At 44.9% G+C, this 26,263-nt stretch overlaps 1 protein-coding gene across 1 annotated transcript in view; it reads left to right on the forward strand.

The window, feature by feature from the left end:
- The first annotated feature begins 3,929 nt into the window (after positions 1-3,929).
- Positions 3,930-26,263, forward strand: part of GUCY2F (guanylate cyclase 2F, retinal) — a 51,208-nt gene continuing 28,874 nt past the window's right edge. The window contains exons 1-10 of the mRNA XM_074154376.1: positions 3,930-4,668; positions 7,397-7,698; positions 9,481-9,835; positions 16,307-16,391; positions 19,560-19,656; positions 20,438-20,572; positions 21,420-21,500; positions 22,509-22,685; positions 23,957-24,113; positions 25,482-25,631. Coding sequence (XP_074010477.1) covers positions 3,930-4,668; positions 7,397-7,698; positions 9,481-9,835; positions 16,307-16,391; positions 19,560-19,656; positions 20,438-20,572; positions 21,420-21,500; positions 22,509-22,685; positions 23,957-24,113; positions 25,482-25,631 — 2,278 coding nt within the window. The remainder of the gene's footprint in view (positions 4,669-7,396; positions 7,699-9,480; positions 9,836-16,306; positions 16,392-19,559; positions 19,657-20,437; positions 20,573-21,419; positions 21,501-22,508; positions 22,686-23,956; positions 24,114-25,481; positions 25,632-26,263) is intronic.

Genomic DNA, 26,263 nt, shown 5'->3' on the forward strand with positions numbered 1-26,263 from the left:
TTCTCTTCTCCAGGCTGAACACCCCCAGCTCTCTCAACCTGTCTTCACAGGAGAGGTGTTTCAGCCTGCAGATCATCTTCGTGGCCTCCTCTGGACTTATTCCAACAGGTCCATGCTGCCCTTCTTATGTTGGGGGCTTCAGAGCTGGATGCTACAGGTGGGGTCTCCCCAGAGTGGAGCAGAGGGGCAGAATCCCCCCCCCTCGCCCTGCTGGCCACACTGCTGGGGATGCAGCCCAGGATGCTGGGGGCTTTCTGGGCTGTCAGCACATGTTGTCGGCTCATGTTGAGCTTCCCATCAATCAACACCCCCACTTCTCCTTAGGGCTGCTCTCAACCCATTCTCCACCCAACCTGTATTTGTACCTGGCATTACCCTCACCCAGGTGCAGGACCCTGCACTTGGCTTGGTTTAACTTCATGAGGTTTGCACGGGCCCACCTTTCAAGCCTGTCCAGGTCCCTCTGGATGGCATCCCTTCCCTCCAGTGTGTTGACCATGCCACACAGCTTGGTGTCATCAGCAAACTTGCTGAGGGTGCACTCAATCCCTCTGTCCATGTTGCTGACAAAGGTGTTGAACAGCACCAGTGCCACTACCGACCCCTGAGGGAAACCACTCGTTAGTGGTCACCACTTGGACATTGAGAGGTTGACCCCAACTATTTGAGTGGGACTATCCAGTCAATTCCTTATCCACCAAGTGGTCCATGGGTCAAATCCACGTCTCTCCAATTTAGAGACAAGGATGTCATGTGGAACAATGTCAAATGCTTTGCACAAATCCAGGTAGATGATGTCAGTTGCTCTTCCCTTTATACCATTGCTGTAACCCCGTTGTAGAAGGCCACTAAATTTGCCATCTTAATTTTTTACCTTGATAACACTTTTTTTTTTTTTCTTCAGCTGTTTGGCTTACCTTGCTTGTTTATTAGTGAAGTAAAATAAGGCAGTGTCAGGACCTGAGCTTGGTTTGTAAAAGTAGGAGTGTTGTCCCCAGTCCTGGACACTCTAAGTATGGGACAGACGTGGCAGAGCTGCTATGGAGGGTGAATTCCTTCCACTGTTATTACTTCATTGCAGGAGGGTCTTTTCTTCCACTGGCAAACAAGAAGCAGAAGAAAAGGGAGAAGGTGATAAAGGTTTGAACCTACTTAGCTATGGACAAATATGAATTGTTAAGGGTCAGGGTAATCATGCTAATAAATAGCTCTCCAAGTCGATTATTTTTTAATCTTTCATTGTTAGGTGCCTGAGCCACATTTTTTTCAACACAGGAGATTTTAATGCTTAAAAACATCCCCTGGAAGTGAGTCACTGGAGTTTTGCAGCTACTCCAGGAGACTTTGGGAGTGCTGACCCTGAATGGAATTAAGCTGTGCAGCACCCTTTTTGATATCAAAAGAAATGAGATAGCAGTGAGCATATGATGTATGGATAGAGATGTAGGTATATTTGTATATTTGTATATATTTGTATATATATTTGTATATGGAGAAATCAAACTTTTAAGTTCAGTTAAAAAAAAAACAGACCCCTAGATGCAAAAACTTTATTTAATTTCCTGCTTTGATTAAAACCTAGTGTCAAATCCTAATGCACCAGCAGCATACAAAGCAACGCTCTGAGTTTAGGCTTGACGTTAGCATGTCTTTTAAGGCACTTTTCAAATAAGAAGTTATTTGTTAATTCCTGATAACTATCTTAAGCTGTACCAGTCTTCAATGAAGCACATGTCCAGGAACCTTCCCAGATCTGGGCTGTGAAGGGAAATCAATGTATAGAAGGAAATAAATGAAATGAATGGAGAGAGTTGCTCTCTCCACTACATCTGAAAGACTTTATGGCAACCCTTAATCATTAGCCATGAAGAACTGCTCCTGAATACACACCAATGAGACATGTACAATTTATATGATGTATTTGAAGTTAATACTGCTAAAACATTGAATTATAAATGGTTCCCTCTAGACCACAAGCACTGGTCCTGTGACCTCAGCTAAATTATTACAAGGATCCTCCTTGCTAGGACAGGCGTGGAGACATTCGAGGTCTTTCCAGGATGACAGTTTTATTGATAGGTCCACTGTGGAAAGAAGGTGTCTGGGAGTGTGGAGAGGGTTATTGGAGGGCTCAGCTGTAGGGAGATATCTAGAGGATCCAGGGAAATAACCGAGAAGATTTTGATGCAAGTGTAAAAATCTCTATGTGTGTCATGATGGGTACAAGGAAGAAACAGGGAAAAAGGAAACATAACACATCAGCAGCATGGTAAGGCCTAAAATCAAATATTCTGCTTACCCCAAACCTAAAATAGCTCTTGTCTCTGCTGCTTACGGGGCAGAAGAGGAGCTATCCCTGCTGTGGCGCAGAGAGACTTAAGGAGCTGTTCCGCCCAGGCAGATCCCAGGAGCTAAATCCCACTAATCCAAGGGCAGAGCTTTAAGATGCCATTCCTACAATTACTAAGTTAGATATGAGTACGTCTGTGCCCTGCAGCAGTTCAGAGTGAGGTAGCCTTGGAGCTCCGCAAGACCTTCATTGAGAAACTAAGGGCTTGGGAGGATGTACCCCAAGTTGTGAAACCTTGGAGGAGAAGAATGGCCCTCACCAAAACGGACATGGGAATTTTTTGACACATCGTGAAGGGTCCCAGGGCACCCACCCAGTTGGAGTGGCCCATGCAAGCAAGAAGTTGAAGGAGGTGGGCACCCAAGCACACTTGCAGGGAAGGCTGACCATGCATCACCTATCCTTGAGGAGGGATCCCTGTCCGAGGATAGCCACCGCCACCGGTGAGAAGCTGCTCTGCTGGTGGGTGGCTCCTTCTGGAGGTCTCTCTCCATCAGGCTAGAGGACCTGCAGGTGTGTTTACAGCACACGCTGCATTGCAGTGCTCTGTGTTGCGTGTCTCGGTGGCTGAGGATCCAGCATAAAAATACCTCTCCAGTAATGAACAGGTAAGCTGGTGTAAGGGGATGCTATTTTTAGAGCCCAAACCTGCCTGGATCAGCAAATTTTCTAAGCCACGGGGTGACACTGCAGATGGTGGGTAGACTGTTGTGGGTTTGCGATTTCTGTGCCTGGCTGTGAAGGGTGATGTTGTTATTCCTCAAAAAACCTATGGCTCCTGGTCTTTAACCAAGAATATTTTAAGCCAAGAGTGAACACAAAGCTTTTGCCCTGACAGTTATTTAACAGTTCTTTATCTAAATTCAAATCATAATCCTCCTTTTCCCTCCTCTTGTGATTACCTGTTTATCCACCTTTCCTTTTGCCAGGTTTAAGAGTCTGACATGAGTTGTCCTCGAAAAACCTTTTCAGCAACTTTTTAAATCTTATGCGCATACATATATATCTCTAAGTATATGTATATATGGGTCTATATATGTGTGTGTATATTTATGTTTGTGGGGGCTCTGATTCATAATCCTCACTGAGGATTTTGGATGGGCAAAAGTTGCTGACTTAGTGCATTTCACCCTTTTATTTTCTTATATGCGTGTTTCTCTGGGTGATTTGGGAATTATCCTTCCGAAGAACTCAAAACGCAGTGCATCCATAGGTTGCGTTTACGGCTGCAAACAAAGCAGACTCGCTCTTCGCTGCCTGCTTTCAGAATATATTGCAAAGCATTTAAAAATGTTTATATAGGTGTGCCTTTAAGGGCTATGACACCAGTTGGACGTTTCTCTGTGTGGTGCAGTGGCCGGTGTGGTGCGTGTCCACGTGTCTCGCAGGGTTTTGGCACTTCATGGACTTGCACCTCGAGAACCGTTGCGTAATTTGGGCTGACTCAGCTGTATCTACACACACTGAACAGATACGTATACAGGAAGGCAAATGCAATCTACTTTTCTTCTAGCGGCTGGTAACACACTGCCTGGGCTTCCTGAAGAACTTGGCGCAGATCTACCCACCTGGTAAAACAATGTCATTTCTCCTACTGTGTCCTAAGAGCTTGTTCTGCGTGCTGTCAAGGCGCATTAGATTGCATGAGTTATACGCTGGAAATTCATTCAAGAGATTTTTCCAGGCTCTCTGGTGGCTGCTGTTGGGAATAATCCTACTTTCTTCTCCAGCACATTGTTCTGTTTTTAAAATTGGACTGCTTGGCCCCTGGAACTGTGACCCCTTCTTTTCCAAAGCCTTTCCCCACGTGGCTGCCAGGTTAGCAGTGGGACGAATAAGCAAAGATCCTTCGCTAGATCTTGGCCACAGACTGGATTATGTGGTCCTGCAAGAAGAATGTGAGACATCAAGAGCTCTGGTTAGATTCATTGACTTTGGAAAGCTTTCTTCAGCTTTCATAGGCCCTCTGAACCCTGGCTTCTGTGAGGTGGCTACACTTTTAGGGGAAAACTGGAATAAAGCCATCTTCTCATGGATGTGCATGAATTATAAACTGGATTCCACCATCCACCACCCTACATTTGCAAGGACACTGCCCTCTCCAACCCAAGTTTTGTTTACAATAATGAAATATTTTAACTGGGCTCATGTTGGCATCATTGCTTCCAACGAGGATATTTGGATGGACACGGCCAACAAGTTAGCGAGTGCACTCAGGAACCAGGGGCTTCCTGTGGGAATTGTTACATCTGTGCGTAAAGGAGAAAAAGGCATTGAAGACACCTGGAATGAGATTAAAGCAGTTGCTGGCATTAAAAGTAAGTGCTTTGAGTCTTATTCTTTTTTTTTTTAATTTTATCCAGGGTAGGACTACATTGTTATCCAATGGATGTAGTTTAGAGAATGAGATTTTAAAGTCATTTAAGTCAAGCAGAATTTTATCTCTGACCCCAACGGAGCCAGGGCTTCATGTAAAAGAATGTTGGGCATTTTGTATGTGATGGAGATAGGGCAAAATAGTCTTCTAGAACATGAAAGATCAGGTATAGCTTGTCTGAAAAAATAATATTTAGTAGGCGGGTGTCTGTGCTTGACCCTGTCAAGTGTAAAGAGGGATTTATACAAGGTATTAAATTTATAGTGTTTTGGATTATGGATTATCAAAAATCTCATGCTTTGATGCTGTGTCTTTGCTACTTGTGTTCAGTGAAGGTAGCAGAAGTTAAAAACAGTCTCATACGCCACATACTAAAGCAGTGGAAGGGCGTTTGTTGATACACAGCATATAGTAAAGAATGAACTTTTTTCTCTTGAGAAAATGCTGGGGAATAGTTATGTTTTTCCGGTTCAGAGTCTTGTTAGGAAGTCTGTGATGGAGTTCTGATCTTGCATGTACACCTCTGCGGTCAGCACTGTGAATTCAGATGAGGATGCATTTTTGCTAAGACTTTGACTTTTATGCCAAAGACTAACAACGGTAGCAAGGTGTTGTCTAACTTGGAGTTTTGTCAGTGCTCAAATCTATGCTTGAGACCGAACCCACCTTGGGTGGTTTCATCTCATCACCATCACAGCTCTCCATGTAAGTTAGAAATGATGGGCTCCTTTCATAATCAATGGAGAGAACCAGTTCCTCTTCAAACATGATTAGAACCATAGAATCATAGAATTGTTGAGATTGGAAGAGACCTTTAAGGTCATCAAGTCCAACCATCAACCTAACAGTGACAAAACCACCACTAAACCATGTCCCTCAGCACCACATCTGCCTAGCTTTTAAATACCTCCAGGGATGGTCTGCCACTCAGACCTCCAGGGATGGTCTGATGATTCTGTCACTTTACTCTGCTCTGGTGAGACCTCACCTGGAGTACTGTGTGCAGGTCTGGAGCCCTCAATATAGAAAGGACATGGACCTGATGGAGCGGGTCCGGAGGAGGGCCACCAAAATGATCAGGGGGCTGGAGCACCTCTGCTACTGAGGACAGACTGAGGGAGCTGGGGTTGTTCAGCTTGGAGAAAAGGAGGCTCCGGGGAGACCTCATAGCGGCCTTCCAGTACCTGAAGGGAGCCTACATGAAGGCTGGGGAGGGTCTGTTTACAAAGGCCTGCAGTGACAGGACGAGGGGCAATGGTTTTAAGTTGGAGAGGGGGAGATTTAGATTGGATATTAGGAAAAAGTTCTTTACCATGAGGGTGGTGGAACACTGGAACAGGTTGCCCAGGGAGGTGGTTGAGGCCCCTTCCCTTGAGATATTCAAGGTGAAGCTCGACGAGGCCCTGGGCAACCTGGTCTAGTTGGGGGTGTCCCTGCTGACTGCGGGGAGGTCGGACTAGATGACCTTTGGAGGTCCCTTCCGGCCTGGACCAATCTATGAATCTATGGTGACTCCACCACTGGGCTGGGCAGCCTGTTCCAATGTTTGATAACTCTTTTGGCAAAGAATTTTTCCCTAATATCCATCCTAAACCTCCCCTTGTGCAACCTGGGGCCATTTCCTCTTGTCCTGTTGCCTGTGACTTGGGAGAAAGGACCGATGCCCTCCTTGCTACAACCTTTTTTTTCAGGTAGTTGTAGAAAGTGATAAGGTCTTCCCTCAGCCTCCTTTTCTCCATGCTGAACACCCCCATCTCCCTCAGCTGCTTCTCATAAGACTTATCTCACCAGCTTAAGCTCTCTGCTATAGTATGGGATGAATCACTGCCTGGTACCTGCTTCTTTACTGCAATTCAGAAACCTGAAAATGCTCTTGTTCAGTTTGGTTTCTACTTAGCCAAGGTTATTTTTTCTCCTAAGGAGAGACCACAGCTACTCTAGACACCCCGCTCCCTCCTGGTTTAGTAGCAGGCAGGTCTCCTTTGCACCCTTCCTTCCCATCGCTGCCGTACTTTGTTCCTCTCACTGACTGAGTTTTGAAGCGCTGTCTTGCATGAAAGATTAGGAGTGCTTCCTTTCGTGAAGGGCCAGTGAGCACCGTGGAAAGCTTGTTAAACAGATACACCTGTATTCCAGATCTCCCCACCAGACATGGGGACATTGGCCCCATGGCATTTTGCGGGCAAAGACACAGACTCTGGGACAGCCAAGCACGGACCAGATGTTGAAACACAACACAGTGCCCAACATAAAATATATGGTGACAGGGTGAATGGGTGGAGATGGGGCACTGCCAACGCCTGTGTGGTGTCTCTCAGCTCAGGGCACACAAAGAGAAAGCTCACATCTCTCACCCGATGGCAGCGCAGGACCATGACTTCCCATCATGTTGGCCTCTGCCTCACTTTTGTCAAAATTTCTCTCCGCTGCTCCTTCTGTATGGCTCCAGGAACGGGTAATGCTCACGGCCTCCTTTGATAGATGTTGCAGACCTCCAGAGGTTGATCAAAACGATTGTAGCTCCCAGCTTCCTCAGAACACCACACTGGTGGGGACCATTAGGGTCTGACCTGACACAGCAGTCCAGACAGCTCTTTTATTTGGGGAGAGAGCTATTTTGTGTTGAAACGCACACATGGATTAACAACACTGCAATCCTTGTGTTTCAGTTATACTCCTGTGCATGCATTCTGTGCTCATTGGAGGGGAGGAACAGGCCACCTTACTGACAAAAGCTCTGGAAATGGGACTAGCAGATGGAAGATACGTCTTCGTTCCATATGACACTTTGCTGTACAGTCTTCCTTACCAAAACAACTCATTCAATGTCTTTGACAATAACAGCAAGCTCCAGGAAGCATACGATGCTGTGCTCACTGTCACACTGGCATCTGGAGAAAGGACTTTCTATGACGCATTCAGGGAAGCTAAAGAAAGTGGTGAAATAGCCGGGGATTTGGAAGCCACACAGGCAAGTATTATAGAATCACAGAATGGTTAGAGTTGGAAGGGACCTTAATATTCTTTCATTCTATCTTTTTCTTGACATGACACAAGCAATAGTTATAGAGAAAGTACAGGTGAGAGACATATTGAGAAAAATATGGTGAAAGTTGAATGTGGTCTGCATTAGTTTGGAAAGGATTTTTCTCCTGAATATATGACAATCTTACTCAGTTAGTACAACTGCAGGACCATGCTGGGAATTCATAGAATCATAGAATGGTTTGGGTTGGAAGTAACCTTAAAGATCATCTAGTTCCAAGCCCCCTGCCCTGGGCAGGGACACCTCCCAAGAGACCAGGTTACTCAAGCCCCATCCAGCCTGGCCTTGAACACTTCCAGGAATGGGGCACCCACAGCTTCTCTGGGCAACCTGGGCCAGTCTCTCACCACCCTCCCAGTAAAGAATTTTTTCCTCATTTCTAATGTAAATTCAAGAGAAAGGAGTTGTCTCTGAGGCTCTCGGATTTGATTTGCTATGTGCTAACTGCAGTAGGCCCAAGCTGAAGAGGTGTCTCCTAAGGTGAATAAAGTCCATGGAGTTTTTAAGGCATCAGAATAAGATGTCCACATGCCTGAGAATTTGAGGAGATGTGACAGACAAACAAAATACTGGATGCTTCTAGAGGGAAATGCTTAGGATCATCGTTGCATTATTCTTTTCAACACTATAGTCAAAGTTATTCTTTCTCAGCACAATTCTCTATCTGTCACCAGTAGCCTATAAAAAACCAAAGTCAGTTGTGACCTTCAAAACACTGCAAGAAAAATTGGGGAATCTGCCAAGCTGGCGAAGAGATGCAGAATTGAGCTGAACTAATCTTCAAATCTCACTATGATCTTTCAAAAAATATAAGTACTTTTAAGGCATGATTTATCAGATCTGCAGGGATGTCTGCTTTAGGAGGAGATGATGAATCATGCCCTGAAAGCATCCATTTATTTCCCATTATTATAATGAGAGCCCAGATTAACTATAATGAGTGTAGGTTCTTCATTGCAAGTGCTTATATCTGGTCAACAAATCCCAACACAGATGGGATTCTGTGGCTCCCAAGAGCACACCTCATTTTATCACGAGTGCATGGCTATAACCTCTCTTCACCTACCAACTGTGAATGACCATGTAATTGCAAAAGCCACCGTGGGTGTTTGTAGTGGGGTGTGTGTGTACAGTTAAAGGTTCCTAAGTCAAGTCTGGCACAGAAGGGAGCAATACACGGAGAAAAACTCTGGCACCCCAGAGAACGAGCTTGCTGTGGCTCTGCATTGTGGCTTTTACATCTTAGGAATAAACAATGTTCTGATAGAGAGAACAGATCCTTTGGGCATGACATTTTCCCCACCTGGGTAGGGAGGTGACCCTCTGGCTTTGATCTTCTATTTGTGGGAGACGTTTTAGCGCAGTGTTTTGAGTCAGGCTGTGATAAAATGCCAGCTGAACATCAGGCTCAGAGCCTTGGCTCTTCCCACGATAAAGCAATTTTACATGGTTTTAAAAATATTTTAAAATTGTATTTTGGGAAGCATCCATAAGAAAAGACAGATATTCAAAGTCACGCACATATCGGGTCGATTCAGAGCTACTTCCAGCCTAAGATTCTTCAAACACATTACTCTGTGAGCCTGAGCGCTCAGGTGTCTCCATTCTTGAGTTTACAGCTTATCCAGTGGGACATCTTTTGCCACAGATCTCAAGCCACAAGTTGGCAGCAGTATATCCTGACCTCAATTTCTCTTGTATTTTTAGGTTTCTCCACTTTTTGGAACAATCTATGATGCTGTTTACTTCATGGCAATGGCTATACACAGTGCTCGGAGGAAAGGAGTCAGAATCTCTGGAACTAACATAGCTGGGCACACAAAGAACTTCAGTTTCCCTGGATTTAGTCACTGGGTAGAGACGGACAACTGTGGGAAAGGGCTGAGCAACTACGTGATACTGGACACAGACGGTGGTGGGAACCAGCTCTTCCCAACCCACTTGCTAGACATGTCTTCAGGCTCTCTGAAGTCCCTGGGCCAGGCCATCCACTTTCCCAGTGGAGCTCCACCCAAGCCAGACTCCAGCTGTTGGTTTGATCCAGATGTTGTCTGCACTGGAGGTAAGAAAGAAGCAATACAGGATCAAATGGCATTGGGTCCATGCTTCTTAAATATATCATCTTTTCTCTTACTCCAGGGGAGAGCACTCCAAAAAGAAAACCCCAAACTCAAGAAATTCATATAAATATGACAAGTCATCAGGCTGTTTGTAGTGGGAGTGCTATACAGAGATCCCAATATTGATCCACAAGAATCTCTTATTGCTTTTTAGGTCAATAAGGTTGTTGTCACTGTTGTGTGCTGGAAAGAGTTTTCCAGGTCTAACAGTCAACATTTGCCTATTTTGATAGTGATCAATAAATGCCAGAAGCTCCAGCCAGTACTGTGTCCCTGTCCTTCTGAGGGACAGGGCACTAAGAGGATTTGTGTTGAAGATGCAGCAGATGCTCTCACCACTTCTCCTGGTTAACCCCAGCTTCTTTACCCAGTTAGCTCTGCAGCTTTAAGGATCATCAGAGCTCACCTCATCAAGAAAAGATGATAATCATTACTCAAAATAATTTCAGTTACTGTAGACAACAGAGGTGGTAATTGAAGACTTGGGGGCAGAGATATCTGTGCTGCTTCCTAGGTTTGTGAGACCAGGCACTGGTTTTACTTATTGTTTTTAATTTGAGGCAACTGTGGTGCAGTTTTAAAGTCCACAGGGAAGCCAAAATCTCAGGGTAGGATACTTAGCCTTCACTTGACGTATTTACTTATACTACCAAGCATTTACTCCTACTGCTCCAGGATATGACTTAAACAGACAAAATTAACCACATCTACAGAATATTTCATTCAACAGCTGAGAAAAACATTCCCCTTGGCTCAGCCGTAGCTGGTTTAAATCAGTGTCGCTCCATGGAAATTGGGGATATACTGATCTTACAGCAGCTGGCAAGCTATAGAAGAGACAAATATAATGCTATCATATATCTAATTTTGCAGTGCCATTAGTAACAGCGTAGCAATTTAGCATCCCATTGCAGTCTCTGGAAAAATCCCACTGATTTTTAGAGAGATCAGATTTTATGTTCACACCTTTACAAAAGCTTAAATCTCTAGGCATTTTTCAGTGAAGCAGTAAATTATTATTATTATTACTAATATTTCAGAGACTGGATTTTATGAGTAGAATTAAATTCAGGCCTCAGTCTGGCTTTTGTATGGAGTTAGGGTTGGAGGGGGGTTGGGTGTGAAGCTGCAAGGCTTCTGTGGTTCCTGAGCCCAGGTCACAGAATCATTGAACGGTTCGAGTTGGAAGGGACCTTAGAGATCATCTGGTTCCAAGCCCCCTGCCATGGGCAGGGACACCTCCCACTAGACCAGGTTGCTCAAAACCCCATCCAGCCTGGCTTTGAGCACCTCCAGGGATGGGGCATGGAACACTTCAAGGTCCATCAGGAGTAGGGCTGAGTGTGTGCTCCCAGTAAGTGTGCACACACACACACATAGAATGCAGACACAGCCAGTCACCAACACACTAACGTGTGTTTACAGGCACCACTGCCCACAACCAGCATTGCCAAAACACGGGACAACACAAACAACCTGTTCCTGTTCTTATGCACCACTTCATCAGGCCCCAAGCTTGCTACCAGATCTCATAAACCCAGCGCCTGTGCACACACAAGTGCATCCTCTGGTAGGTGGTCCAGACCTGTCATTCCCCCATAGCCAGCGCTCAAACCCTCTAGTCTCTGCAGGAGCTGGTCTCCAGATCTGCAGTCTTTCCTGGGTTGCAGGCTCCAGGGCTTCTTATCTTACCTGTTGGTTAGGTTGACATGAAGCCTACAAATGTCACATGCAGACAGAGACCATCCAGGAAAAAAAAGAAAAGTAATAGGGGTTAAGAAGAAGGCAGGATAGATTGTGATGATCAGGTGGAGGGTTTGGCTGGAAAAATGCACAACATGCTTATGCGTGACCAGCATCCCCATCCTCTCCAGTTTCCCACGCTTGAGCCTCCCCAATTCACCCCCATCCCTCCTTTTCCCCATTTTTTCCCTTTCTCTAAACATCCCATAAGAAGTTTCATATACTCCCCTAGTCCTCTTAAAGCATCCCCTAATGAGTCTAACACAATCCCACAAGTCCCCTCAAGTATGCCGTAAGTTTGCTCTTTCCCATGAGACCATGATAACCTTGCTTTCATTTCTGATTAGTTATAAAGCTCTGGTTGAGCTTTCTCAAGGCTTTGCATCGTCTCTGCAATGGCCCATCCATCAGTGACATGAGCACTCTGGTCTTTGGTATTGCTTTCACTGTCTCCTATTCCTTAGGGTTTGTTTATCTGGGTGTTTATTTTCTACTTCTCTCATCTTTTTACTGTCTCTGGTTCACCCTAGTGAATTTTGTGCTCCAACCAGCTCTTGCTCTCTGCTTATCTGATGTTGCTTCAGTAAATGAAATTGGATTTGGATGTTTTCCAGCTGTGGAAGAGTCCTCACGTCATGATGGGTGACAGTGCCCATACTTTGAGCAAAGGGCATGATCAGGGAGAGACCCTTTGCTATTCCTCGGTTTTCCAGTATCACGTTCAAGTACCACAATGCCTTAGAGTCCTCTAAAGTATGTTCAAGCCCTTATGGGTTGTAAAATGCAATGTTAATAAACAAAAGAATTTCTCTGAGGCTCTTTCTCAAAGGAGATTGGTTCAGAGAGCAGGGTGTCTGGGGGCTACCTGTGGAAGTTTAGGAGACAGCTCCAGTAAAAAAAAAATAGATCCCTGATTGAATACAGAAGAGAGCATTAACAAACTCCACATTATTCCTACCACACTGTGGTCTGGGTTACAGATTCTCTCTGAAAATGTTAGGCCATTCAGAGATGTGAGATGAGACTTTCATATCCCTACACTTCATCACTGGTTTGTCCAAGAGGCATTTTTTCCTTTGTCCAGCAAGAGAACCAACCCATGACCCTATGACTGGGCTATTCAAAGCTCATTCTTTCTTCAGTAACAAATTTCTCAGCAAGTGACCAGAGGTCCAGAGCGCTAGGTCTCCTGCAAGTCTGCCTCTAAACTGATCCAGTCCTTCCTTTTCCATGGATCTAGCATTGTGGAAGACCTTTATGGGCTTCACATGACTCTGGCTTTACCCTCACCCTTTTGGAGGGGGACACATCCCTGGCAGTTCCCTTGCCTCCTACAGATGAACATTGGGTTGCTGTCACCTGCTCTTACAGGAACCACAGCACTCTGATTTTGTTTTTGTATGAAGAACAAACCCTGGCCTCTAGGCTGGGTTGATGTGGCCTTGCTTATTCCTGTATTCATGGTGAGCACCTCCTGAAGATAGCTGGCTGTGTCTCAATTGCACTTTGGTGGAGTGAAACCTTGGTCTAGAACCACACTGTCTGCAAGGTGGAGAAATGGGTATGAAGTATTGACTCTACTGTGCCCAGATTTCTTGTCAGATGGAGGTGTACAAAGCTAGTTCCAGGCTGGAGCACAAAAGTGGACTGACTTCTTATACAGAATCATAGTACTGTAGAATCATAAAAACGTTAGGGTTGGCACAGCTAGAATTGGACTTGGCAAGGGACATAAAGAAAAACAAGAAAGGCTTCTACAGGTACATTAACCAAAAAAGGAAGGTTAAAGAAAATGTACCCCCCCTAATGAGCAGCAATGGGGAACTCGTATCAATGGAGGAAGAGAAGGCAGAAGTTCTCAATAATTTTTTTGCCTCAGTCTTCACTGGCAACCCCTCTCCTCCTAGCTCTTGTATTGATGGCCCACAAGTTGAGGATCCAGGTGACAAAGTCCATCCCACTATAACTGAAGGCATGGTACATGATTACCTAAGGAATCTAAAGACATACAAGTCCATGGGACCTGATAAAATCCATCCCAGAGTCCCGAAGGAACTGGCTGATGAAGTTGCAAAACCACTTTCCATGATATTCGAAAAGTCATGGCAGTCAGGTGAAGTCCCTGCAGACTGGAAGAAAGGAAACATCACACCCATTTTTAAAAAGGGAAGAAAGGAGGACCCTGGGAACTACCGACCTGTCAGCCTCACCTCTGTGCCTGTGAAGATCATGGAGCAGATCCTTCTGGATGCCATGCTTGGGCACATGGAGGACAGGGGGATGATTCAGGACAGCCAACATGGCTTTACTAGGGGCAAGTCCTGCCTGACTAACCTAGTGGCCTTCTATGATAAAGTGACTAGGTCAGTAGACAAGGGGCGACCTATGGATGTAATCTATCTGGACTTCTGTAAGGCCTTTGACACAGTTCCTCACAACATTCTACTTGCCAAATTGGAGGGATACAGATTTGATGGGTGGACGGTTCGGTGGATAAGGAATTGGCTGAATGGTCGCACCCAGAGGGTGGTACTCAATGGCTTGAAGTCCAGATGGAGAGCAGTGACTAGTGGTGTCCCTCAAGGGTCCGTCCTGGGACCAGTACTGTTTAACATTTTTATCAAAGACATAGAGAGAGGAATTGACAGCACCATCAGCAAGTTTGCAGATGACACCAAGCTGTGTGGTGTTGTCGATACACTGGAGGGACGGGATGTCATTCTGAGGGACCTGGACAGGCTGGAGAGGTGGGCCCAGATGAACCTCATGAGGTTCAACAAAAGCAAGTGCAGGATTCTGCACCTGGGAAGAAACAATCCTCAGTATAAATACAGACTGGGGGATGGGGTATTAGAAAGCAGCCCTGAGGAAAGGGACTTGGGGGTGCTGATTGACGAGAAGCTGGACATGAGCAGGCAATGTGCTCTTGCAGCCCAAAAGGCCAATCACATCCTGGGCTGCATCAAAAGAAGTGTTGCCAGCAGATCCAGAGAGGTGATTCTGCCACTTTACTCTGCTCTGGTGAGACCTCACCTGGAGTACTGTGTGCAGGTCTGGAGCCCTCAATACAGAAAGGACACGGACCTGATGGAGCGGGTCCAGAGGAGGGCCACCAAAATGATCAGGGGGCTGGAGCACCTCTCCTATGAGGACAGACTGAGGGAGCTGGGGTTGTTCAGCTTGGAGAAAAGGAGGCTCCGGGGAGACCTCATAGCGGCCTCCCAGTACCTGAGGGGGGCCTACAGGAAGGCTGGGGAGGGTCTGTTTACAAAGGCCTGCAGTGACAGGACGAGGGGCAATGGTTTTAAGCTGGAGAAGGGGAGATTTAGATTGGATATTAGGAAAAAGTTCTTTACCATGAGGGTGGTGGAACACTGGAACAGGTTGCCCAGGGAGGTGGTTGAGGCCCCTTCCCTTGAGATATTCAAGGTGAAGCTCGACGAGGCCCTGGGCAACTTGGTCTAGTTGGGGGTGTCCCTGCTGACTGCGGGGAGGTCGGACTAGATGACCTTTGGAGGTCGCTTCCGGCCTGGACCAATCTATGAATCTATGAATCTATGAAGTAACCTTTAAAGGTCATCTAGTCCACCCCCCTGCCATGGGCAGGAACACCTTTCAGTAGATCAGGTTGCTCAAAGCCCCATTCAAACCGACCTTGAATGTTTCCAGGGATGGGGCATTTCCCATCTCTCTGGGCAACCTGTTCCACTGTATGTATGAGGACAATCAGGGACTGGAGCCCTGGGCTGAAGCAGAAAGTAAGTCCAAGCCCAACAGGAAAATTTCAACTAAAATGCTGTCTATTCCTGAAAAGAACATTAATTTTCAAAAATTCCTGCAGCTTTCACTGAGAAACTTTAAGTCTCAGTGCTTGCAAAAAGGCCTGTGGGTTTAGGTGCAAGAATGACGTAGAGCCATGAACCTTTTATAAACACAAGTTTCTCTATGCTTGTTTGTGTTCAAGGATCTTTGAACACAGACAGAATAAAATAGAAGTAAACAGAAGACAGAAGAGACAGAGACAGCAAACACTTCCCAGTGGAATTTAGTTCATACACTCATGTCAGCTTCCCTTAGCTCTCTAGCAAAGACCCTCATGAGCAAAGTATGTCTCCAGTATTTTCTGTTGATGGGCCCATTGAGGAAGACATCAGCCTTCTCCTCCTCCTCTTCTGCTCTTCTCAGCCTTAGAAATCTGTAGCAGGGAATGAAAAATCCCAGATGGGCCGGTGACTCACACTGGCCGTCAGTTTGGTATCACATGATAAAGCTTTTTCAGTGTTTCAGTTCCTGGAGAGAAGAGGGTCAAATGTTCAAAAGTTACGAACTTTGCAGAAGCTGCCTCTAAAACTGAATTCTTCCCTGCAAGTCCTGTCTTTATTTACTTGAAGAAAAAAAAAATATTTTTCCACTGAACTAGGGCTCTAGATCTGGTAGAAAAAAAAAAGGGCATGGAAATAAATAATTAAAGTAGTTGCAGTATCATGTAAATAAAGCCAGTAAGCATTTGTCTATTCACAAACTAACATCACATAAAAATTGACCTGTAGCATTCTTCTGGCTGAATATTTGACTTTGTAGTCTAATGGTCTGATACTGATATTTTCAGTGTTTTTGCCTAAATCACGGTGATTTTCTAATTTACTGATTCTTTTCCCCTCTTCGTGCAGGGATTGAACCTAAAGTCATGATTTTGGGAGTAATGCTGATATTTGCCCTGGTGCTTTGTGCTGTGGGCCTGGCTTCTCTCATCAGGTAAGAAGCGCAGTATGTATTTGATTTGGTGCCACTTTTCGCTTCTGCGGGAGACTTGTGTTTTAACCAGCAGTTGGGACCGTGTGAACTCATAGCAGGTTTAATTGTGGACTCTGCTCTCCATCCACATATCTCTTCACTTTATGAAGTGATAGCGGTTTGAGCACTGCAGGCATTGGTTCTGCAGGCTCAGGAGGAGCCATTTTACCCTCAATCCTGTTCAGGTTTGGAAGAACATTGCAGTTGCTGGATGATGCCTCTGAAGCATTAGGAAAGTGACTATCACTTTGCAATTGCAAAAAGTGCCTTACAAACCAAAGACAGGAATCTGCTTTAAGAACATTGGGGCGGAGACTGAGTGGGTTGCCATGTGAAATGTCTTTTTTCTTAGTCCAGATCATTCTTTCCTGGATTTCTGTCCCTATAATCATGTTTCCAATGAAGCAACCAGGCTTACCCTCTTTATGTTCTCCATGTACTAAAGAGATGGAGAGAAAGAATATCTCTGGAGAGGGTTCGGAGCAATTAATTAAGATATCTCTTTATTACCAAGCTGATTCACTCCCTGTTTTGAACTAGAGTCCAGCTACTTGGTCATATAGATTGGTCTGGGCATGGGGTCTTTGGAGCAAATGAAATGGTCTGGTGGGGAAGGGACAGTTTCCAACAATTGCATAGGCCACACTTATGTCCCGACTCTATATCCAAGGTGGACATGAGCCAGCATGGCCTGGTTGGTCCAAGAACTTTGGGTACTCTTTGGCAAGGATGCTATGGCCATAACCTAAGGTAATCTGCTCCAAACTGGCCCCTGGGGTAATCTGTCTCTCATTATTGATGTCTACATGGTGCATGACTGAAATTAGAGTGAAATTAATTTAATCAGCAGCAATGAATTCAGCAGAGCAGGGTTTCTGGATTTTCCCATTCAGCTATGTCTCTCAAATCGTCCCAAAACATGTTTTCTCTCCACTCCTGAATCATCCCTCCAAACCCAGATGACATAAGCCCACCCAGCAAGCGACACCCCAAACAGTTCCCCTGCGTATAACACACAGCTGCTTCTGATACCTTATAATTGCAGGCATTGAGAAGGTTGCCTCCATCCACCCGCACTTTAAAGCCCTGCTCTATTCCTTGGCCACCAGCCTCTACAATTACGTAAATAAAAGACAATCTTACTGCCTACTCTACTTGTAAGCTGTTCCACAAGTGCCAGACTGTGCTTGGGAAGGCTCAGTCATGAGTGGAGATGTATGGCCATCTGCAAGGGAAAAAAAAAAAGTCTAGCATGATTCAGACAATGATTTATGTTAGGGAGGGGCACGTCTGGAACTAAATTTAAACCACAGCCTGGTCTGAGTTCAAACGTGGGAGCTCTGGTTTTAGCTCTGCCAGGGATCCGCTGCACGACTTTAAATCAGTCACTCCACTCTCTGTGCTTTGCTTTCAGCAGAAGGGTGATTTCCTCCATGCCTGGGGGAGAGGATGGGATTGACCAAACAAGGTTATCAGGAGGAGAGGTCAAGTACCTAAGTAACGACATTTTTGCATGCAGATGAGTTGGGTGGCTTGGGACAAGTGGCTACAGAAAGATTATAAAAAATCATCTCAGGTGATTATGACCAAGGTCATATGGCCAAGGCTCCCTCTGAACTCCAAAAAACTGTCTGTGCTCTTCTATAATGCCTGGAGCGGTATGTGCAGTGGAAATTGTAGTGATCTATAGATATTTTGCGAAGTACATTCCTGCTACAATACAGTTAGCAACAGGCACCTTATTGCCCACCTCATCAGGCAAAGTCTTAGGTGTGTGCAGATGAGACATCTGCTGTAGTGTAAACAAAATTCATTAAACAAAAACAGTGACACTGAAGGCAGTGGGGGAGCCTTTCTTTCTGTTCTCTGTTCCTGCTTGATGAGTTCTTGACTGTCTAATAGATATTTTGGACTTTGTGCTCAGTGTTAGACCTTGACGTCCATTGAAAGAGTGGGTTCAAAATGATGGGGTGAGACTTCTGCCTCTTCCCTGAGTCCCTAAGATGGCCATGTGGTGGGTACTAATATCAGATGAATCTCAGCTGGTAACTAACAATGAAACTCTGGAATGTTTCATATTGATTTTCACAAAGTGGACGCAAGCCTGTTTGTACTGTCCCATGTTCTTGACAGTGGGATCGTCATCTCTTCTGCCTTGCAAATTCAGGAGAAGCTGGGCAAGTAGCAGGATGTAGTCAAGCAACAGATAGTGTCTTTGCTGGTCTGATGACTATACTGAATTTTCTCTTGCTCCTGCCAATTCTGCAAACCTGGTAGCCTGTCAAGGAGTGCAGAGAGTCATCCCTTGGAAAATGGGTGGCAGCATTGTGTGGAGATGCCAGAAGCACATTTGTCCTGTGTTACACAGCGCGTGATAGACATCCCATCTGGCTCAGGTCCTGGAAGAAGTAGATCTACATCAGCACAGTCTTCTTGTTCTAATTACTCCTGACCGAGAGGAACAGCACTAGCTCAGCAATACTGCTTCCAAGACCTCCACGCTGCATTGCACTATGCCACACACGCCAAACTGCTCATTCCCCACAGCTTTTTCCTCTATTCCAAGGTGGTATCTTGCTGTGTGCTTTGTACTGCACCATGCTACAACGTAGAGATCCACCCACAGTACGCTTTGATGGTGACTTGTGTCCAGGCAGCTTTTATATATTATCAGCGGTTGGGTTTCAATCCCTAAGAAAGGCTGATGTGCCTGAGAGCTGTTTGCTCACCAGCCAGATTAGCTGGTCTAATAAAATCTATTATTGTCTCCTAACAGAGGAACACTGGGGATATGAAAAAGAAACCCAAGCAAAACAAAGCATGCGTTACATAGATATCCGATTCATATTTGTAACCAGATTGGCTCAAGATGTCTATTTGTGACGAGACCCTTAGAGATCATAGCTTTTGTTGTCTGTGAATTGGGTAACCCTTGCTGTTTGACTCGGGGAATTCAGTCCAAGTCAGGTCATCATGGTTTGTCTGTTGCTTTCACCCATGTTCATCTACTGCCACACTGCATGCTGCACTTTCCTAATACTGCAGGGAAGCCAGGTGTGGGGGACTCGAAGGCAGTGTAAACTCGTTACCTACCTAAAAATTATAACCGTGACTCTCCAAATCTCACAGGCATAGTATCTTGAACAGCCAGCTCTTCAAGGGACCCAACAAGATAATACTGACCTTGGATGACCTTGTCTTTATCAACCCAGAGCTACATAAAAAGGTAAGTCCTTCCACTTGTGAAAGTAATCTGGTGGGACACTCAGAGATAGGTCTACTGTGTGGTATTTTCATACCCATGAAGCTCTGGGAAGGTCATTCACTTCTCCATGTCTCATTTTCCCCTGCATATCAGAAAATTTCACATATGCTGAGTGTTTTTGAGTCTCAGATTAGACGCACATGCAGCGTCAAAGCTGCTGTGATAATGTAAAATAGTACCCTTGGTTGTGTTTGTTGTAACAGCCAGAGCTCATTCTTTGTTCTTGAGGTTGGATGACATAGAATAGTTCATGTCCATATAGATAAATCATCTTACCCTCTAAAATAAAGTGTCTGTATCCAAACTACCTATTGGGAACTGGTCCTGGCCTGTGCTGGCTCCTGTCCAGACCTGGGGATCTCCTGAGGGAGCCTTATTTGGCAGGGCCATGCCCAAGGACCATGCCAATGATACGGACTGCTGTGGGGCAATTCCTTTGCCCAGGTCACTGGCACAGGTACAGGCTTCTTTTCTGTGCCAGAGGAGACACTTCGCAGTGCCCTGCTCAGAGAAATACCTGTATCCCCTGAGCCATGGCATTTCCATCACCTAAAGTGCTGCTGTAGTGTTTGAAGGTATTGTACAGAGTCAACCTCATGAGCCTTTTAGAAATGAGATGAGAAGTTTGGGAGGTTTGGGAGATTGCTAGCATGGGTGAAACATATGCCCTGAGGCAGAGCTGGAGTGGAGGTTTACATCCAGAGGTGATAATTGTCTTGCGTTTGCTTTCCTTGCCTTCCAGAGACTGACCTTGGACAGTCTGACGGATGCAAACAGCGTAGCAGCAGATGGCAGAAGCTTGAAATCTGTAACCCGCTCATTTTCCTTGAAAAGCGCAGCTGCCACCCACGAAACCTCCAACGTGGCTTTGTATGAGGTAGGTAGGGACCTCATGCAGCCTTCTCCCACTGCCTCAGTCCACTGAGCTGCTCAAGTGAAGAAAGTCCTGGGCTGCAGTACTGTAGGTCCCAGGATATGAATGTTGGTGGACCCTGAGGCTGAAAATAAGTTACTGCCAAGCATGGACCTACCAGTGCTTAAGGTGACTCTACCCCAACCCTCATTCCAACACTTGGAGTTACGTTGGATGGTGGTATCTGACATCCCTATGTAGCGTTGCCAGGTCTGGTCCCTGTTAGAGATGTCCTGAACGCACTGTGAAGAACCTTTCTTAAAAGATAGAGCCTTTAGGTAATGACAGGTCTAATAAGGACCTTTCTTACAAGACAGGATGCAAATATGTAGAATAAAGGCTATCAAATTTCCTGTGTGCAAACAGGACTATATGGAGTTTAAGCAGAGGCAATGGCCAAGAAAACTCATGCCATCCCTCGGTTCTATCCTAAAAACTTTTTGAAAAAAATGGCTTGGCAATTTTTCCTGAAAAGGAGCAAAATCAACTGGATCAACACCAGAGCTACAAGAGCTAAAGCTCTGGTCAGAATTACTTTCCTTTTTAATAAATTTATCATTCTTTATCAGATACTAATACACCTTTCAGGTATGAAGTTCTGATCCAAGTGAAGGTCCTGTCCCACCCCATTTTTTGAGGGTTTCCCGTGGATATTCTTATTTGGGTGCAATATAGAAAGAATTTACTGCCAAGAACATTGAAAATCCCCAGAAACCCTCAAAATCAGGGATCTGGAATTCAGACCTAGGTCCCAATGTTAGCTGTTGCTCAGAGACTTGCTCTGTCATTCACCCACCTGTGTTGTGGACAGGGAGACTGGGTGTGGCTGAAAAAATTTGAGACGGGAGCGGTCCACAAACTGCGGCAAAGCTCCACCAGCATCTTGAGGAAGGTAGGAACAGGGGATGACTGGGGAGGTGGAGGGAAGGTTGCTTGGGGGACCTTTGTGGCTGCAGGGTATTTTGATTCTCCTTATCTGCTGTTTATCATGGCTGTCAATGAGTCTTGCCCAGTGAAATCTGTTGAGATGGACCATGCAAGGTTGCATCTGGCAAACTTACCAATGACCCATGTGTTGGAGTCAGCGGTTGGCAAAACCCCAGCCAGGACCTGACACTTCAAAGCCGGTGCGGTGCTGAATGTACAGCGAGTCCTCTAAGTAGCCTGGTCTAGAAAGGCAGGGTGGTTTGGAGGAGATCATCCCTGCCTGTGTCAGGGCAGGAGGATGCACTGGGAGCTATTTTCATGTGTTATTTGTTGACAATGGGGCGCAGACATGATTGTGCGTTTCTCCAGGACTTGCTTTGTGTTTCCAGCTAAGATGCATGTTAGAACTTTACTTTTAGTCTTCCATTTTATTACTATTACTAAATGACAAGTGAACACATTTATTTTCCAAATTCAAGCCCATTAGTTGTTGGCAGCTACTGCTAACATAGGAGTGGCATTTTTATGCCTATAGATGTAATACGTTTACCAGGGCATGTCTCCAAAGCCACCATTGATGGATGACTTTGGATCCTCCAGGCATGGTATTGCTTTCCAGATCAGACCAGAGCTGGAGCAAGACTCCACATGCTGAACTCAGTTTACCCCCACAAAGCCATTTTGTCCTAGTGAAAGATCCCATCCAGCTTGTCTAAAGAAAAACAAATTTCTGTTCAGTTTGCTGTTCCTATCCTGCTTTCTCTGTCTTAACGGATAGACTAAGAAAAGCAAAGTTTTAAAAAGAGTGTGGGATAGCTGAAAGTAAGCAGCAAAGACTTTGTTGGCTTCCCCATCCTTGTGTGAAAGACTGTTTGGGAGTACAGGAATGTTAAGGACATCTAATGATATAAAGGAGCTGCTGAGCAGATGTCTGGCTGACTTGGTCTCGCTGTGATTCACTGTCTTGTTTCAGATGAAAGATCTGCGTCACGAAAATGTGAATCTGTTCCTGGGCTTTTTCTCTGACTGTGGCATCTTTGCCATAGTGACGGAGTACTGCTCCCGAGGAAGCCTGGAGGACTTGCTGAGAAACGAAGATATGAAACTGGATTGGATGTTCAAGTCCTCTCTTGTGATGGATCTAATTAAAGTAAATCCATTGCTCCTGCTGAGGCATGGCCTGCATGTGACTTTTATATTGACATTGCTATTTCATCTAGGACTTAGGGATTTTTATAGTAATGTGGGGAAAACCAATGTGAATGTAATTATACTGGTATACACGGGCCTCTTATTCCTGATTTGTTACAGAGAGAAGCACTATTCAGGGTAAAAGGACTACCTCCACTCAGCAGGATGAGATGTTAAAACTATGCATCAGGCTAGAACTGATCACTTAGAACAAAGACTTTGGTGACAGATTCTTACTTTCCAAAGGTCCTTTCTTGTCATGTGAGAAATGCATCCACCATAGAACCAAACTGTAGCCATCCCCTGTCACAGGATGGCCATGCGTATGGTCACTTTAGAAGAGTGTTCACATGCTTCCAATTATGTCCCATGTGTTTTCATCCCTTAATGGTAAACTACGAATCTGGGACAGGTGTCCTACAGAGGACAGACTGCCAGAACCATTCTTACAGCACATGGTCCACCTTCTGATCCTCCTTGAAGGAGCTGGGTAAGGGCATCCAGCTCTCAACAGCTTCCCTTGAGCTAATCATTGGGTATCACTTAGAATCATAGAATCATAAAATAGTTCGGGTTGGAAGGGACTTTAAAGATTATCCAGTTCCAACCCCCATGCCATGGGCAGGGACACCTCCCAAGAGACCAGCTTGCTCAAAGCCCCATCCAGCCTCGTCTTGAACACCTCCAGGGATGAGGCAGCCACAGCTTGTCTGGGCAACCTGGGCCAACGTCTCACCACCCTCACTGGAAAGAATTTCTTCCCAATATCTAATTGAAATCTCCCCTCTTTCAATTTAAAACCATTAACCGTTGTCCTATAGCTCCACTCCGTGATCAAGAGTCCCTCCCCATCTCTCCTGTAGCCCCTTTAGGGACTGGAAGGGGCTCTAAGGTCTCCCTGGAGCCTTCTGTTCTCCAGGCTGAACAACCCCAGCTCTCTCAGCCTGTCTTCCTTTGTGTCCACCTTGTCTATAAGTACACTTCTGAGTGCAGTGAGTCCTCGGGCTACAGAGGGAGGCATCTGACTGTTACTTTAGGGTGCAGATAGAGAATTCTTTTTCCTAATCCATTTCTGATCTTTTCCCATAGTTTCTTGAGTTGATCAGTGGTGCATCTCACAGAAAGTCAATGCTGTATTTGATGCTATCCAAGGTGACAGTTTGGCTTGGTGTCTGCTGACAAATAATATAATTCTTAAGGAACAGCCTCAATCTTTTCTGTGTTTCATAGGGAATTAGATATTTGCATCACCGAGATTTCGCCCATGGACGTCTCAAGTCTCGTAACTGTGTTGTGGACGGCCGGTTTGTGCTGAAGATCACTGACTATGGTTATAATGAGCTCTTAGAAGCACAGAAATGCCCGTATGTTCAGCCACCCCCAGAAGGTAGGTGCCATAAGGAGATGATTTTTTTTTAAATATTTGTCCATTGATTTAACAGATGCTTGTCCTGATGCAATTGCAGGCCAGTGGCCACATAAGGACTTACGTGCTCAATCTCACAACATCTATTTACCTGTGTACAATGCATTGTTACAGGAAAGGATAAGAAAAGTTTTTTCAGACTTCCTGAAAGTGGAGTGAATAGCAGAGTGTCATGGTAAGGAAAAAAGATTTTATTGTAAGCAGTGACAGAACTTAAGCTTGTTGTAGTTGGAGAAGGATTTAAACGCCCCTGAAATCTGATCAAACTTGAATTTCTGTGACCGGTGGAATTGGCTTCACATCTTTGGCCCCAACCTTATATTTGAAGTGATAGATTAACCCAAATGCCTTGTTTTGTAATACTAAACCATCTGAAACACAAGATGATACAGGTCTCTTTGAAATAGGTCCTCTACACACCAAGGACCAAAGGCTGACACATGACACTCCTACCACTTAGGGACAGCATCTCATAGGACCAGGTTTGGAGTCTTTGATAGGATTTCTTTCACCTGGACACTGCCTTAGGTTTCCTCTGGTATCCCAGTTTATTCTTCAAACCTGGTTTCAAGTAGTATGTCGTGTTTTGATCCCTCTGCCACAGGATTTGATTTCTACACATTTCCAGTGCCTCAAATAGCGCAGTTGCCAGAAGACCTTCTCCTTCCTTACAAAAGTGATATATATTGCAGTGGCTGAAAAGTTCCTTCTTCCCATTACTCAAAATAAACAGTTTCTAGGGTAACAATATCCCGGTTTGAAGAAGATTCATTTCTTGATGAGGCTTTGAGGCTCTTGATGTTTTACAACTGTGTCTTTCATCACTTGAAGTATTGGATTATAAAGACTGATCATGATTCAGATTGACACAAACTGCTTTCATGGAAACTACTTTCATTTAAGAAGATCTACAGAAAATATTTTATTAACTGTTGCTTTGTAAAAGAACAACAGTAACAAGAAAACCAGGCTTCAGCGCCAACATTTTGTCTGAGTGACATTTTCGAACAAAAAAAGGTGCTAAAGCTTTTAGCAACAGTGAGAAGACTTTTTATGTTGAAGTTCAGGGTTAGTGTTATAGGATGTAAATTGTTGGCGCAGTAAGATTTTTTTAAAAGGTAAAGTGAAACTTGGGAAATTCAGGTTTTTTTTCAGGATGGAAGTTTAATATTTCTAACACATCACAAGAAATAAAAGATTTGATCTAGTAAATAATGAAGTATGTCCCAACCTTTCCTCAAATGGCTGAAATGAAGTGTTTATTTAAGCACTTAATTTGCAATAGTCTGAACTCAAGTGTAAGAAGTGGGATGATCTTGAATTTTTTAGAATTGCTCTGGACGGCTCCTGAGTTACTGAGAGACCCAGACATGTGCAGAAAAGGCACGTTCAAAGGGGACATTTACAGCTTTGCAATCATCCTACAGGAAGTGGTTGTTCGGGGTCCACCATACTGCATGTCAGAACTCTCTGCTGAAGGTAGGCAACTATTTCAGTACATTTTTAAGGCTTTACACAGAGTGCTTATAAAGGGTCTGGCCAAGCCCCCAGGGTAAAAAGTTAGTATGGAAATACTATCCCAATCTCATGACCTTTCTCAGTGACAAAAGGCTATTTTCATCAAAACATCCATAATAAACATCAAAATATGTAGTTCTGATCTCAGCCACTGTACATGACTCATCACTGCTATCAATGGGGTTGGGGCTCTGGGTCCCCCCCAAGATGTTTCAAAGCTGGCCAACAGTCAGGCCACTGCCACATCTCCAGTTCCCTGTCCAAACTTTGACTTTTCGTCACAGTGTGGGGTGAAATCTGACAGCAGAATTTCCCGTAGCTTGTAAACTCCTTTGCTTCCCACTCATCAGCCCTTTATTGTATGTCATGGGGGCTGAGGTTTTTTGCTGGACCCCTCGCTAGTGTCCTGTTTTGTCCATCTGCCCATTTATTTTTCCTTAATTACTTCCTCATTTAAAGAGGTCCTCTCGTCAGCAGAGATCAAAGTGAGGCATCCTGACCCCCCTGACTTATATCTAAGGTGGCTTGTATCAGAAATAACAAATAGGTGAACTCCTTAGGAACTGCTCATGGTGCAACTTTCACTAGTTCAA

Source organism: Numenius arquata, chromosome 1, assembly GCF_964106895.1.
Source record: "Numenius arquata chromosome 1, bNumArq3.hap1.1, whole genome shotgun sequence".
In the NCBI taxonomy this organism is placed as follows: Eukaryota; Metazoa; Chordata; class Aves; order Charadriiformes; family Scolopacidae; genus Numenius; species Numenius arquata.